At 38.7% G+C, this 15,364-nt stretch overlaps 1 protein-coding gene across 1 annotated transcript in view; it reads left to right on the top strand.

The window, feature by feature from the left end:
- Positions 1–15,364, top strand: part of FOXP4 (forkhead box P4) — a 72,326-nt gene that overhangs the window by 35,607 nt on the left and 21,355 nt on the right. The window contains exons 2-7 of the mRNA XM_018576780.1: positions 3,381–3,567; positions 6,393–6,482; positions 6,571–6,693; positions 8,899–8,985; positions 11,530–11,680; positions 14,970–15,162. Coding sequence (XP_018432282.1) covers positions 3,397–3,567; positions 6,393–6,482; positions 6,571–6,693; positions 8,899–8,985; positions 11,530–11,680; positions 14,970–15,162 — 815 coding nt within the window. The 5' untranslated portion in view covers positions 3,381–3,396. The remainder of the gene's footprint in view (positions 1–3,380; positions 3,568–6,392; positions 6,483–6,570; positions 6,694–8,898; positions 8,986–11,529; positions 11,681–14,969; positions 15,163–15,364) is intronic.

The raw sequence follows: 15,364 nt of genomic DNA, 5'->3' as shown, positions 1-15,364 counted from the left end.
GCCCCCCCAGTGTCGCGGGCCCCATAGCGACCGCATCGGTCGCTATGGTCGTAGTTCCGCCACTGCTAGGGATAATCATGTAATGTTAGCTGGCAAACACTTTATAGTGATCTAGTGGCCCGTGGTTGGAACCATAGCACACACTGAAAAACTAGGCATCCTACACACCAGAAAGATGACATTGTAGGGAGGTCCATGGCAGAACATGGGACTTAAATGAAATGGACCACAAAATAGATTTTACCACTTTTCACTATAAGTGATATTGCCATTTCGCAGCATGTAGATTCTTCTTCTATCTTTCAAAGTATTTTATTCATTTTCCAGAGTAGAATAAAACAATAAGATAGCACATGATGCACAAACAGTATGTAGATTCTGCTTCTAAAAACATTTTAAATACTTTGTATATGTACACACAGATCACACTTTTTCTGGGGGCAGATTTTAATCTCTATTGGTAGCCTAATTTAAAAAGAGAATATTTATTGCATGCTTTTTATTCACAAAAAGACTGTGAATAATCAAACAATTTTTTTAGTTTCACCTACAAAATTTGACGATTATTAATTAATGCTGCCCTAGTATTAACTGTTAACATAGTCTCTTGTTTATTTTGCTCCTGTTCAGGACTGGCATTTGACTGAACACGTTGGCAGAAATGGCAGCTTCTCTCTGTGTGTACAACAGTAATTGGGCACTCAGGAGGCTTCCTTAATTATGTGCTCTGAATTAAGGGTTCTCATCAGTACCCACTGTCAATGAGAGTGGACTGCCTTATCCATGTGGAGAACTGAGCCAGGACAGTCTGTTATCACTTTATTGGTAGAATAAAGTGAGAATAAAGCCTGGAGAAGAATGAGGGAAGAGTAGAGGAGACGATGACAATACAGAGTGAGAATTGGAGGAAAGAAAAAGGTAAGGGCTCTCCCTTACACTTTTTTCCTCCAAATTTCCTTCCACTGCTAGTAGATAATAATTGTTGCTAAATTAGAAAGGGAGCAAAACAGATATGTTGAATATTTGCAAAGGGTGCAGAAAAATCCAGAGTAGAAAGAGAAACGAGCGAAAATACTGTTGGTAAGATGTATAAGGGTATATGAAAAGAAACAAGGGGAAGAGAGAACATGCGTGAAGCAGAGTGCCGTAAAAAAAAAAAAAAGGACAGAGGGGAACTAGAATAAAGAAAGGGAGAGCAGATGGTTGAAGAAGTTAGAGAAGTGTTAGAGGTGGTTGACAGAAGGGAACAGAAATGGAGGAAATCTAAACTCTTCCATTTATAGAGATGAACTAGGCAGGCCTGATAACACTGCTTGAGATATCAGAGCAGCAGAGACACAGAAAATTACCGACTTACTGGACTGTTTTCAGGATTAATAGACATTTTAAAAACACTCTTGAAATGGTATATTGAACAGACCAAATGGGAGCAAATAAAAGTCCCTTGTTAGTTTACATACACTAAGCAAAAGTTAAACTGTTGCCCACATCTTCTTTCATTTTTGCTACAATTTCCCTTTCTTTATTTTCCATAGATTTGCAATTGGCAAAAACAATGCTTTTAGTAAAATGGCACAGAAATATGTAATTATTTTTTATTGGGTTTCCTTCTTAGTAGTCCTTTCACCAAAATAAAATTTTGAAACGTGCCAGGATAGAAATATGGGAGATTACATTGCTGAAACCATAAGGAGATCAGAGGTCAACTAAAGTATGCTGGTTGTTAGGCCATTAGCTGCCTGTCCTTCCATCTTCTAAGTGGCAAGAGAGCTCAGTGATTGTCAGATATTATCACTTTTTTTTCTGCTCAGATAGGACCCTGGTTTATATCTGATCACCAGCCACCTGGATCTATACCATTTCTCTCCATATGTGCTATGTATCAATGGGTTAAAAATTATACCATTATTATTAAGGATGTCCCGATATCAAGACAAATACAAGTACTTCCCCTCATGTACTTGCCGATGCCAATTACCGATACTTTTTCTTAAAGGGATAGGTGACTTTAAATGATCCATAGTACAACTACATGTTATGTACTATGGATCATGATTTAACCTATTCATGTTAGCAGGGGAGAATTGTCAATCTATTGCTGTAATGTAGTGGAGGTCCTGTCCCAGCTTCCCTCACTCAGTTTCACTCCGATCCCTGTTGCCTCATGCAGTGCCTCTCGTAGTTGGCGCTGGGCAGGATCGCTGCATCGTGTCTCGGTGCTCAGCTTGTGGGAGGCGCTCACAATTCTGCCCTGCTAACATGAAGGGTAAATCATGATCCATAATACATATACAGCACATACGTCCCGTACACTGCAGTAATCCACCATAAAATGCCTACCAGACCTAAAGAGCCTGGTATGACTTTGGGGGCAACCCTATGCACTTTTTTTAACTTGGGGTCCCTCCTAACTTTCCTACCAGACCTAAAGGGTCTGCTATGGATCAGAAAGTTTCTCTACCTCGGAGATAGAGAGCAGAATAATGTTGGATTGGCTGAGCGCGTTTGGCTGAACCGAAGCCAGACAAAGTAGGCTGATTTTAGCCAATGTATGGCTGAAATTAGCCATACAGGGCCGAAGTGAATAGCTTACCAGCGTTCAGCTCACTTCACTTCGGCCCGGTTATTCACTGGGCTGCCTTCGACAGCTCAGTGAATAACCCCTTATATGTTTGGGGTTTTTGCTGGCATATCTCGTGACAATAGCTTTTTTAAATTTCTTTTTGGATGCACTCTTGCATTTATTTGCATACTATTGTTGGTACTGTTGAAACTGTGTGTATTTATTGTTTAACATTAGAGATTATGGTCTGGATCATATCAACCCAGGATTTAGAACCGCTCCGCGGCTGGAGATTGTCTGGTTCAAGGATAGTGTCCTGTTTGATATATGGAGTGGGAGTTTTCTGGTTTTATTTGTTAATTTTTTTTATTGCAGTAGGATGTGTGGAAATGTTTATTTATATTTTGAATAAAGATTTATACACATGCAACATCTATATATAGAAGCTTTACAGCTTTTGTCAAAAATGATTTCTTCTGAGTGTTGTTTCTGTTTAATGAAATTGCAACCAACTCTGATGTTTCTGTTTTGGTTATAAAGTATTGGTTAGATCCCCCTTATAATGCACAAAGCAGGTGCACAGATGTGACAACTCAAATGTAGAAATCTTCCTGCCATAACAAGGCAGGCACAGCAAATCACCTGCAAAGGTCTTGCTGTCAGAGCTGCTGAGAGATATCCAACGCCACTGGGTATTTCAGTTTTTGGTAGGCTGATCCTCAAGCCATGTTAACAAGATTCAAAAATAATAAATATTGCCAACATATTTATAAGGAGGCATTCTGATTAACTGCACTATCTCTTATGTGTTGCTCAGGTTCTAGAAATAAGTCATGATGGTGGAATCTGCCTCTGATTCAATACGATCTACTCCAACCAGTCAAAATGGAGTAAGCAGTCTTCCCAACCAGTCTGAAGGAGGTGGAGTACGAGAGGCGAATCCAAGTGGAGAGAGTAATGGAGAGTTAAATACAGCAGAGCTCCTACATTTCCAGCAGCAACAGGTAAAGAGCAAAGTATATTTAGGATATTATAATATTGTAAAAATGCTAAACACATTTGAGCGTATTTTAATAGTCAGAGCAATGTTCAAGACACAGTAAGCAGCAGCCAGTCTGATGTCATATTGTCACTGATTTTTCCTCAGTAATCTGAAAACTGATTGGCTGATAAGGATTTTCACACTTTGCCCCATAGTCCTTATCTTTTCACTGGAAACTTGCCTTTGAGAGCTAGACATGTGTTAGAAAATTCAAGCAAATGTCTGCTTTTTTTGGCTTGGCAATGTGCATAATTAATCAGGTTTCTGCTATCATTTATTCCACAGGTGTTAAACCTGGACTCTGGGAACTGAAAGCAGAACCCTGGGCAAAGCTTTTCTTAACCCTTGCAGTGGGGCTACCCCCACACTGCAAGGGTTAACTACTCCTTTTTGCCTAGGTGCTAAAAAAAGTTGTACTCACCTTAATCGCAGTTTCCAGCCTCTCTCCGCCTCCTCTGCAGCTGTCTAAGTCTAAACCATCACTTTCTATACACAGTGTATAGACATGAGGACGGTGAGGAACATTCCAATGTTGCAGCATAGAAGGAGAGAGAGGCAACTGAGACTGGAGAAGTAGGGAGCCGGCTCAGCAGTTCCGGTACAACTAGACAAAAAAACAAGCAGTTAACACTTGCATTGCTAGGGTAGCCCCACTGCAAAGGGTTAATCAAAGTTTTTCCCAGAGTTCTTCTTTAAAAAAGAAACTATCCCCCCCCCCCCCCCATCCACACTACTTGCCCATTCTCAAAATGCCTTGTATTTTTTTTCAAAGAATACAAGGCATTTTGTGCTGCTTGGAGGTGCAGAGGAGGGGGCGGAAATGTGCCATCATCTCTCCTCCTCCAATCACAGAATGACTTGTATTCTTTGAGAAAAAAAAACATTACAAAGACATTTTGTGAATGGGCAAGTAGTGAGGAGGGGCAGGTGATGCGACCGGAGCACTTCACTGCTCAAGTCACATCGCTCACTCCCTGCAGTGCCCGGAAGCTCAGCGTTATGTGTAGGAGCTAGCATGCTGCAAGGTAACTTTTTTACACTTTGCAACTGCCCTCCACACAACAGTTTTGGATAGAGTGGGGAAGGATTTGAACTTCTTTAGGATATTAGTATCATTGGAATCTCCCTTGGAGAGATCATCCCAAAAACAGTACGTGAGGGGAAATCTCTCTGGCAGCAACACAGACAGAAGTACAGTTTGTTTGTTTTTTTAAGTATTGGAATGCTAGAACCTCTTTCAGATTTCCGGACCAGTGAGGGAACATTTCTCTAATGGAGCCCCAGATAGCAGTAAAAATCTGACAGAGGTTCTAACCTTTCTCCAGTCTGTCCAAAACTAAAAACAATGTTTTGCGTATACATACACTTTAATGGAATTGCCATTACTGGGTAGAACATTCCACAGCTTAACTTCTCTTAATCTAGGAAATCTCTTTGTATACTATTGTAGAAGCTCCTTTCCTTATATATATATATATATATATATAACTGTTGATCCCTTGTACAGTCTTTGGGCTAAAAAATTAAACTGCTAATCCTTTGCAATTTCTATGGATTTATATCTATATAATTATTAAATCACCTTTTAGACATATTTTTTCTATAATAAACAACCTTACATTAAAGGCTTTTTCACCCCTTCTGTTAATTTAGCTTCTCATCTTTCTATTTCCAAGTCTCCTATGTCTTTTTAACAATAGACTGTCCAAAACCGTATTCCATATTTAAGATATGGCACTGCAAATAATTCATATGGGATCAAAAGTATATCAGCAGTTTCAGATCTTTTTTTATATATACTAAGATTTCATTGTTTTTTTGTGGTTGGTGTCTTTCATTGAACAGTTCTGCATAGCTCACTATTCACCAGTATTGGGCTATATCTGTTGTAAAGCGCTGCAAACTCTCGCCTTTTGTAGTACGTTCTGATAACAGCTACCCTTTGCTTTCGGTCCTTTAAGCCGTTCTTTAACCCATGTATATGCATTCTTTCCAAGTTCCTGCATCTTCGACTGTACCAGACTATTATGATTTACATTATTAATGCTTTTCCAAAAGTATATTATGTCAACAGCATTTCTAACATCCAGATTTGAACTTACCTTCTCTACAGCTCCTACATTATGTAGACTTGGCTTATCTTTCATGGACTCTGATTTTATTCGAATAGATTCTCTGTTATATATGTGTTTGCATATTATTCTTCAGTATACTTTCAAATCATTTACACAATTTATTAGTTTTGTTTTGTTTTTTTACCGTTTCTAGCTTTTTACCTTTATTAGGTACATCTGCTACAATCTACTCTTATAAAGAATGACAAGAGTTTAAGATATAGTGGCTTATTAGGGACTGAGATTAAAAGATTTTTCAGCATAGCATTAGACCAGTTTAGCATGCAGGACCCTTATATAGGATCAGTGTGCTGCCCATTTGCCTCTTTTTAAAAACCCATTCGCTTCAACGGGTTCTCAGGTACAAGGTTGTGCTGAGAAAGCTGAATTACTTAGAGCCTCCTTCAAATAGTTATTAAGCATGCATAAGAGGAGGAGTAATCAAGATGCTGGACATAACTATTTTTTCCTTAGGATGTAAAAATAGCTGTGGCCACCTTAGGAAATGAAAAATAAATGGGATATTTTATATGTAAAAAAGAATACAGTTTGAAATTACAAATAGCTTTGGCTGTGGGGCAACATTGTTTAGAACAATAAACAAGGTAATATTCATAATTTAAGGTTCTACATCTGCTTAAAAAAACATTAAACAGTGTCTTATCTTCTTTAGGCATTGCAGGTGGCACGGCAGCTTTTGTTGCAACAGGCAACAGGGCTAAGTACCCCAAGCAGCACAGAAAACAAGCAGCCTTCAGTTCAGGTAGGAACCACTGGACAGCTAGCTGCATGAATGGATGGCAGTAAATTCCCATGTCAAACAAGTCACATCTTTTTGATTCTTATACCAGGTACCCGTTTCAGTGGCTATGATGTCTCCACAGATGTTAACCCAGCATCAGATGCAGCAGATTTTGTCTCCTGCACAAATCCAGGCAGTTCTGCAGCAGCAGCAAGCACTTATGCTGCAGCAGGTGAGATCCTTTATGTAGCTATTAATTACAAAACAAATTAAGGAGATCTATGAAAGCCATTGTATATAATGTTTACTACGTATTAAAATGATGGTGACTCACCTGAAAGACAACATTTGCAATTATCTGTAACATAAAACTTATAGAAGTAAGCCACTTTGAGTGTCTTTTATGAGTTATAACATATCTTAGATTTTTTCCACATGGTGTAGTGTTACAGCCTGGGACTCTAGTGCATGTAACTGGTATTTTATGTCACTGATTTATATAAAAATTGTCCTTACAGTGGAAAAGAATCTAAATAGCTTTCAAAATTATTTGCAAATAAAAAAAACAAACAGTTTTATTTGCTTAAGTATTTACCCTGTTTCTGTGCAAATAAGCTCCACATAAGTCATGACTAGACAAATTCCGGTGGCCATGGTGACAAAAAAGCTCCCGGGTGTCCAGGTATTTTATATGCAGTTATATTGATTGCAGTTCCTACAACCTCCTCTGCAGTTCTTTTAGCTGCCACTAGATAAAGCCTGGTAGATACCAATAAATCCGTATTGCAGGCTACCACAGAAACTCCTGTGAAAGCATATCAAACTGTGCACAAAAAGGAGTCAGAGTGCCTAGCCACAGCCTTCCAAATGGGCTGCAGGAAGGCACAGGTGCTATATTCAGGTGGGTGTTTGAAAAGTGGCCATTTTGCTTAGGGCACTCACATCACACGTCAAAAACACCTGGGCTTTGTAAAGATTTAACTCAGTTTAAGTGCAGCAATGGGGTTTTAAAGAGGGTGTCTGTCATTGCAGTGTACATAGAGTGCACCAAAACTATAACCAAAACTTTAGTTCACTGTTTTGCATTTTTAGGCATTTAAATACTTGGGAAACTGCATTATAATTCATAATGAAATCTGTGCAACAATAATCATTTGCACTGTTCTCATTGATGCATGTACAGCATGCAGTTTTATTGCCATTTAAATTAAACCTATAGCCAAACTATGGACACTCAATTTTTAATAAACAATAAATGAGCTTTAAAGTTGAACCCTTTTAAGAAGTAAAACAAATACTATGTAGTTGTACCACTTTACCCACACAGCAAGGGTTAACTGCTTGTTTTGTCTAGGGGGTAAGGAATAAGGTGAAATACCTTATGCCTCCTTCTCTCGGAAGCTGCCGCTCTCTTTCATTTCTGGCCATATGGCCATGCCCTTGACATCCTCATGTCACTGTATTGTAGGTGATGTCAGAAGCCACGGACCAAGTAGAGGAATGGCTTTGTGGGACTGGTCATATGACAAGGAGGAGGCCTGGGGGAGTGAGAAATATGGTAAGTATTTCTTATTATTCCTTACCCCCTAGACTAAATGAGCAGTTAACCCTTGATGTGCAGGAGACAGAGGCAACTATGTAGTAATTCTTTACTGCTGACTAGAGTTCAGTTTTAAAATAATGCCTTACTGATCTTTGTGGCTGCAGGCATTGAGAAAAAATTAATTCTCAGATGTACAAAAGAGACACTGAAATCTCAGCTCATGGAAGCAGTGACTTGATAGTTTTTAGCCTTCTATTGTCAACAGACAGTAAGTGCTTTAACGTAATGGCAGATATCTTATCATGCATTTTGCTTGCAGCTTCACATGCATGTAGCTGCTACAATAATATCTAAATGTAAACAGGGCCAAACTGGGATGTTGGGTTCTTATCATCAGAATGCCTAAAACATAAGTATATATGTTTTAGATGCAGTGGGAGAGGGTTGAAACTGTCAGTTTATTTTTTCTCCACACAGTGAGAGGCATTACCTCTTAGACAGTTGTCTCTAAAACAGGAGCCCCCCATTGCAAAATTTACCATGAAGAATGGGTCAGGACTGCAATGGTGCTGTTTGTGTAGGTGTGCAAGAGCAAAAATAATGCATGACATTAATCAGGGTTTATAACTGGCCTAATTTCAAATTGATTCTAGAATGTCAGTGTGTGCTCATTTGGATCTGGGGGTTATGGGCACGTGGGTATTTATTTATTTATATTTTGTGGGAGTCTTGAACGGGTCATGTATAAAAATGATATTTTGCTCGCATTTCTGAAGCAGAGATGACCCTGGTCAAATTTGTTCCATTACAATTTCTATTACCTTGTTTCTCACCATTAGATCAGCCAGTCATTGTAGTCTTTGTAGTCAACATGCTCCCATCTTTTTTTCAAAGCTTCAGGAATATTATAAGAAGCAACAAGAACAGCTACACCTCCAGTTGCTCTCACAGCAGCAGTCAGGGAAACAGCAGGCCAAAGAGGTAAGTGATTTTTAAGACATCTTTTTAAAAACATCTGTTTGACCCGTGTGTAAAGCATATGAAAGCCCAGTTGAAGTCACAGAAATAGATATGCAGTCAGATAGCCACTGTGCTCACAACCTCTGTGTCTATATTTGACTTTTCAGTCCAATAGTTACTAGAGTTAGATACACTCTCAGTCATAGATTGGGTCTGACACACACCCCCTTTCTTCCCATGCAATACAAGTGTGTGAGAATGATTGTGATGAAGGTTGTGGCAGCATAAAGCACTGATGAGGAGAGAAGGAAGCAGCATTTGCACTGAGAGAAAAGTGTATTTTAAGGCATTTACAGCTAAACATGAGTCACCAGTCGCAACATGTGGGGATATAGGACACTAAAGACATATAAATATGAGAGACCTCAACTGAGCTTTAAGTCTTATTTTTGTTCTTGAGAATATTGTTCTATTTCACATTAATGGCTGCTTTTAAATATTCAGTTGAGTAAGCCAGTTGCCTACCAAATATTTGTGCAGTTGCTGTTAAGATGGCCTAAAAAATGGGTTGTTTTAATAAAATTTGGGAATGATGGCTACATATCCATGAGCCCTTTAAAACCTCAGTTGATGTTTTACAACGCGAAAAATCTGTCAATTTGAAGTGATCTTTTTAACTCTGTACCAGATTGTCCTCCTCACCTACCTCTGTCTTTCCTTTCTTCTTTATCAATGTAATCTTCCACTCCATTCCCTCTTACATATTGCAGATTTAAAACTCAAGTGACAATTTAGAGGTTTACTGATGACTGACACATTTACAAAACATCTTTATGCACAATTCAATTCTATATGTTCTTTATAGTACTAGATTATTTGACATGAGAACTAAAAAGATGCAAAATATGCTATATATACTGTATAAGTCTACAAATTCACAGAACACAGATGCTTATAATCTGCATGGCATGGTAATTATTATATCATTCGAGGGGTGACCACCACCACTTTTATTACATTGGTCCCTCACGTGGACACTGCTCTTTGACAAAGGTAACATTTTTGAAAGTGATGCTGCTAATGCAGGCATTTCTTGTGGCAGTCTGTCTTTTTTGTGGTTACGATAAAAAAAACTCATGCTCTGAGAGCATGAAGAGGAAGTTTTCAAACATGTTGGAAGATCTTTGCAACCAATATAGGATTGCACTGTTTTCCCCATAGAAGAAGATAGTCTATTCACTCCTCATGTGTCTGAGTAAATGTCAGTGGTGCCAGGTTAAACATCACTCAATTGTAATAAAAACCAGCACACAGCAAAATATTTTTTATCTGATCCTCTAATTGTTTTTCTGGGGGTTGCCTCCACTTTAAATTTCCCACTGTGTTTTATCTGTACCAACAGATATGAATGGCAGGCACACAGACATAGCTTTAGCAGCTTCCAGTACCTCCTGCTTCTCCCAAATTCTGTTCTGACAGGCAAAGCATCAACCCATCTGGGAGTTAGAACCCCCCCCTCCCCCCCACACATTCCTAATGACCCATCACTTTGGTGTTTGATGTTCTGCCTCACTGGTCATTAGGAATGTTCAGAAAGGGAAGGACAAGCTGCAGCACAGGAAGGGCCTGGCATTCAGGCAAAGCAGGAGGAACTGAAAGCTTCCGCAGGTAACTGCTGGGTGCCTGACCTTCCTACCTGTCAGAAGCTTTTTGTTTACCACATCTGGCCATACACCAGTAGAATTTTGTTAAAAAAATGTTTTTACAGAATGTTCATTCAATTTTGTAATGGTTTGTGGGGTCAAATCAGCAATCACTTTTGACCATAGTGATGATAAAAATTCAAGGGGCAGCTTTTTTCCTATATGAACAAACAAAATTCTAAGTATCATTTTTAATCCCATTTGGAAAAATCGTACATATTGTAATGCGCGTATGCTAGGCACAAAATAACATGTTTAATACATCTGGGATTCCATTCATGTAGTAGGTCTGCACAAGAATTTTAAGAGCTTTTGAACAAAATTAGTTGACTCAGTAAAGGCAAAATTAAATGTTCTGACGAACAATTTTTCACAATTTCAGATGAAATTGTACTAGTGTATGGCCTGCTTTAGTGACAAGGTTATTTCTCTGCAAAACTAACTGAGGTAATCTTAACTTAGGATGTAAATAACAATACTTGACATGTAAATATCCACTTGAGGCAACGTTCACGATCTTTAATATTAAATACAGTAATCAAAAGATTTGAATAGAAAGAGAAGAGAACATCACAAGATTTTCTATCATTCAGTATAAGTTTAATGGTCAAAGAGTTCTATTAAGTAATCAAAATGTCACAATAATAACTCAGAATGGCTTTTGAAAGTACAATATAGTTTAGCCTTAAATGATTGGTACAGGATTTTGACTAACTCCTAGGAATTTGTTTTTTTTTTCTATTGCATACATCATTGTATTATTTAGCTTCTGTATGTAGAAGAGCACTATTTTCTCTAGACAACAATTGGTAGCACAGCTTTGTAATTTTTTTCTTGTTATGCAATTCTTGTTTTTATTCAGTCAGCGCTGAGTAATAAACAGTTGGCATTCCAGCAGCAGCTTTTACAGATGCAGCAACTTCAGCAGCAGCACTTGCTAAATCTACAGAGACAAAGTCTAGTTGGGTTGCAGCCAGGACAAGGGCCTGTTACCATACCTGGCCTCCCCCAAGGTGAGTGACTGTATTTAAATAAATACAATTAACAGAAATGTAAGCTTTAGCCACACAAATAAATGTATTTTTTTAAAGATAAACTAAGACTATTCAGGGCTGTTATTAAATTAGTCTCCCTTGGTTATCAACTACACATGTGTAGGATCATCTCATAAATGAATCCTCATGATGCTTTGCAATGAGTAAAGTTTAAGGACAAGATAAACCTTTCTATCATTTACGGTTCGAGTTTGCTTACAGAATTTTCCTGTATTTTGGTATTGAATACACCAGCGCACACATGGCACAACTGGTCATTCTTTAATTGAGCATCATACTGAATGATTTTGGAAATGGTTACAGATCATTACAGCATTGTGAATTTGCCAGCATAGTAAATTGTGTCTTGTGCTTCTTCTGCTGAGCAAAACTACAGTGAAAACCGCAGTAAATGTTGGCTGGATTCCCTGGCGGCAGTGGTTTTATATTTGCAACTCATTTAGGTAATTTGTGAATTGTAAATAATAATTAAATGCCTTGAAAGGGGTAACGTCCCTTCATACTTATTTATCCATTTTGGCAATAATCAAAGACTGTATGTTAATTTATTGCCTAACAATTATTACACATTTGAAAGCAGTGTCTGGCCCCTGCTGCTATTGGAAATGCCTGCTCTGAGCGGGAATATTAGCTTAACTTGCACCAAAAAAATGTCTAGCTATACCGCTTGTCAATGCTGCATGTGAATAGATCCTGGAATCTCCTGATTGGATAAACTTCATAGCTCCTCTACTCCAAAAGTAATTACCCAACATTACAAATCCATCATATGAAAGATAATACAACTGTTCTTGAGAATATGATTTTTTTTTTTGTTCAAGGTCAACTGCATGTTGGAATATTCACTTGCCAGCGTGCTCCTCCATCCTCCAGTATAGTGTTCAGCATGTCATATGTCAAGCAGTACTTTTAAGGGACAATTACCCCTTATCAAGTAAGCTGGCAGAGGCAAAGTGATTGTTCCACTAGCTCAGTAAATGTGATAAAGCTATTTTCACTATAATCATTCAGTGATTTTCAAGCAAAATACAGTGTTGTGGCAAAAAGTGAACATTTGCTTTGCTAAATGAACATGCTCTACTCCTTTTCTAAATCAACCCCTGAATTTGCAATAATTTTTTATGTGGTGTCTTAATGGTAAACACATGCAAACAAGATTTGTTATTAATGCATAAATCTAACAGTGCAAAAGCAATCAAAATTGGTCCTCAAACAGTAGCAAAAATAAACAATGTGGCACTTATACAGCTGCTTTAGAACCATTATCAGTTAATTACCAGTTAAAGTACTGTCCTTTAGAGGTTAATTTTACATTAGAGCAGTCTCCTGCCTTATCACTGAAGATTTTTTTTCTGGTTTACGAATGTCAGTGTGTGGAATCCCTGATGATCCCCAAGTAGTCATTCATAATTACAGAATGTATCCAATAGTAAATATACCTCTTGTTGGGTAACAATGGTACAAAATGCCATGTAGGAAGTGGACAACAGCCTCATGAAATCGACAAGCCCTGGATCGATTCTGTATGCAATAGTCTTATTGTTGGGCTAGAGTTCCTTGGGACTGAGAGGAAACACGGAATGTACTGGACACATCAAGATCACAGTTTTATGCAGCATTTTAGTGATTGACATTTGGGCTGTTTTTCTTATGGACTCTGCATAAACTACACACCTTATATCATTCTCCTATTCAAGCATATTCATATATTGGATTCAATTAATTGTCCTACTATTTCTTAGAAAGCAGTCATATGCTGCTAATTATGAACTATATGGATGCTGGCACATTTTTTTTTAATTCTACTCCTTTCTATGGTATCTTAATGATCATTATTATGCTTGCCAGTCTATACATATAACTACACCTCTTACTGTACTGGTAATTGGACACATTTTGTGAGGTCACGTTTTTAGTAATGACCTAATGAAAGCTGAAGTTCATGCAAAATGTATTTTTTAAGTTTTGGATAAAATGAGGAAGAGTTTCAATTTCTGTCTGTCAAATTAGGGAGGTATTTCCTTCCTTTCTGTCCCTGTGACTCCTTTATAAAGAAATGGGTGTTGCACTTGTTAGCAGGACAGGAAGCCACAGAGAGCAATGAAAACATTGTCGAAAGTTCTAAACCTTGCACACTGTACTAAAAATATGTTCTAATATTAGTCTTTGAATATCTAATCATCTGTTGCACTCTGGGCTCCCTAGAGCCACCCTCATGTGCACGCTCCTGGCTGGGACTGTGCACTGACACGTACGGCAACAACAAACCAGCCAGCAAGCATCTAGGCACGCATGTGCAAAAGGGGCAGGATGCAAGGAGTCCTGGGAAGAATATCTAATCATCTGTGGCACTCTGGGCTCCCTAGAGCCACCCTCACGTGCACGCTCCTGGCTGGGACTGTGCACTGACACGTACGGGCAACACCAAATCAGCTAGCAAGCATCTAGGCACGCATGTGCAAAGGGGCAGGATGCAAGGAATCCTGGGAAGAATATCTAATCATCTGTGGCACTCTGGGCTCCCTAGAGCCACCCTCACGTGCACGCTCCTGGCTGGGACTGTGCACTGACACGTACGGGCAACACCAAACCAGCTAGCAAGCATCTAGGCACGCATGCGCAAAGGGGCAGGATGCAAGGAATGCTGGGAAGTCATGGATAGGTCATCTGACTATGAGCAGTGCACGCTCCCTGTCTGGTTTTTCGGGGAAGCGGTTCGAGGAGGCATGAGGATAGCAGAGGTAGAGGAAAGAAAAAGTAACAGGGTTATTCACAAAAGGGTGAAGAGTTTGGAGAAGGCAGGAGAAGTGAACAATCTAGGACAACATAGCTGATTTGGAACAATTCTCCAATTCAACTCCTTTCCAGTTCAGCTATGTTGTCCTAGATTGTTCACTTCTCCTGGCTTGTCCAAACTCCTCACCCTTTTGTGAATAACCATGTAAGTATTTGAGGCAAAAAAAGTATAAAGGAACTAACAATAATTTATTGTATTGTGCTGCTAAAGGAAAAAAAATGCTTTTTCCTACTAGGATTTAATACTACTTTGAATATCCAATTATGTGCCAGAGCAAGGAAAACAGGATTTTTACTTGATCATGATTGCATTCATTAAAGTGAACACATCTTTATCACATTCACAACATTCAGTCAACATTCACTTTGAAAAGTAGACATATATTTTATTGAGTGAACATGCTTTATTTCGTCATTAATCTACTTCATGCTTTTCAACTTTTTTTTACAGCCGTTTCCCCATCAGATTTTCAACAGCTCCTAAAAGAAATGAGTAATAATCAAGACGATTCCAGCAAACAGGAGAACATCGAACTGAGCTCTACGATTCCTACCTCATATTCATCCACCAAGGTGTCACCTCCAATAGTTCACATGTCGTTACCAAATGGGCAAAGTGCTCTGCAAAACACACGGCGGGACAGGTGATTATTAACTTTTATCTTGTTGGAAAAATGCAAATTTTTCTCCATGTTGCCAGCTTCTCGTGGGTCTGCTGATAGCAGTTATAAATAGGATGTCTTGTATTTGGAAAACAGCTATTTAGAAGTTCTTGATACCTGCCTTTGTCTTGCCTGGGACGCTCAGAGTTTCATTGTGCTTGCAAGCCAGTTTCAACACAAGTTC

Source organism: Nanorana parkeri, unplaced genomic scaffold (genome assembly GCF_000935625.1).
Source record: "Nanorana parkeri isolate BGI_ZX_2015 unplaced genomic scaffold, ASM93562v1 scaffold77, whole genome shotgun sequence".
Classification (NCBI taxonomy): domain Eukaryota; kingdom Metazoa; phylum Chordata; class Amphibia; order Anura; family Dicroglossidae; genus Nanorana; species Nanorana parkeri.
Note: the sequence above shows the minus strand (reverse complement) of the source record. Positions and strands in the feature narration are given on the sequence as shown.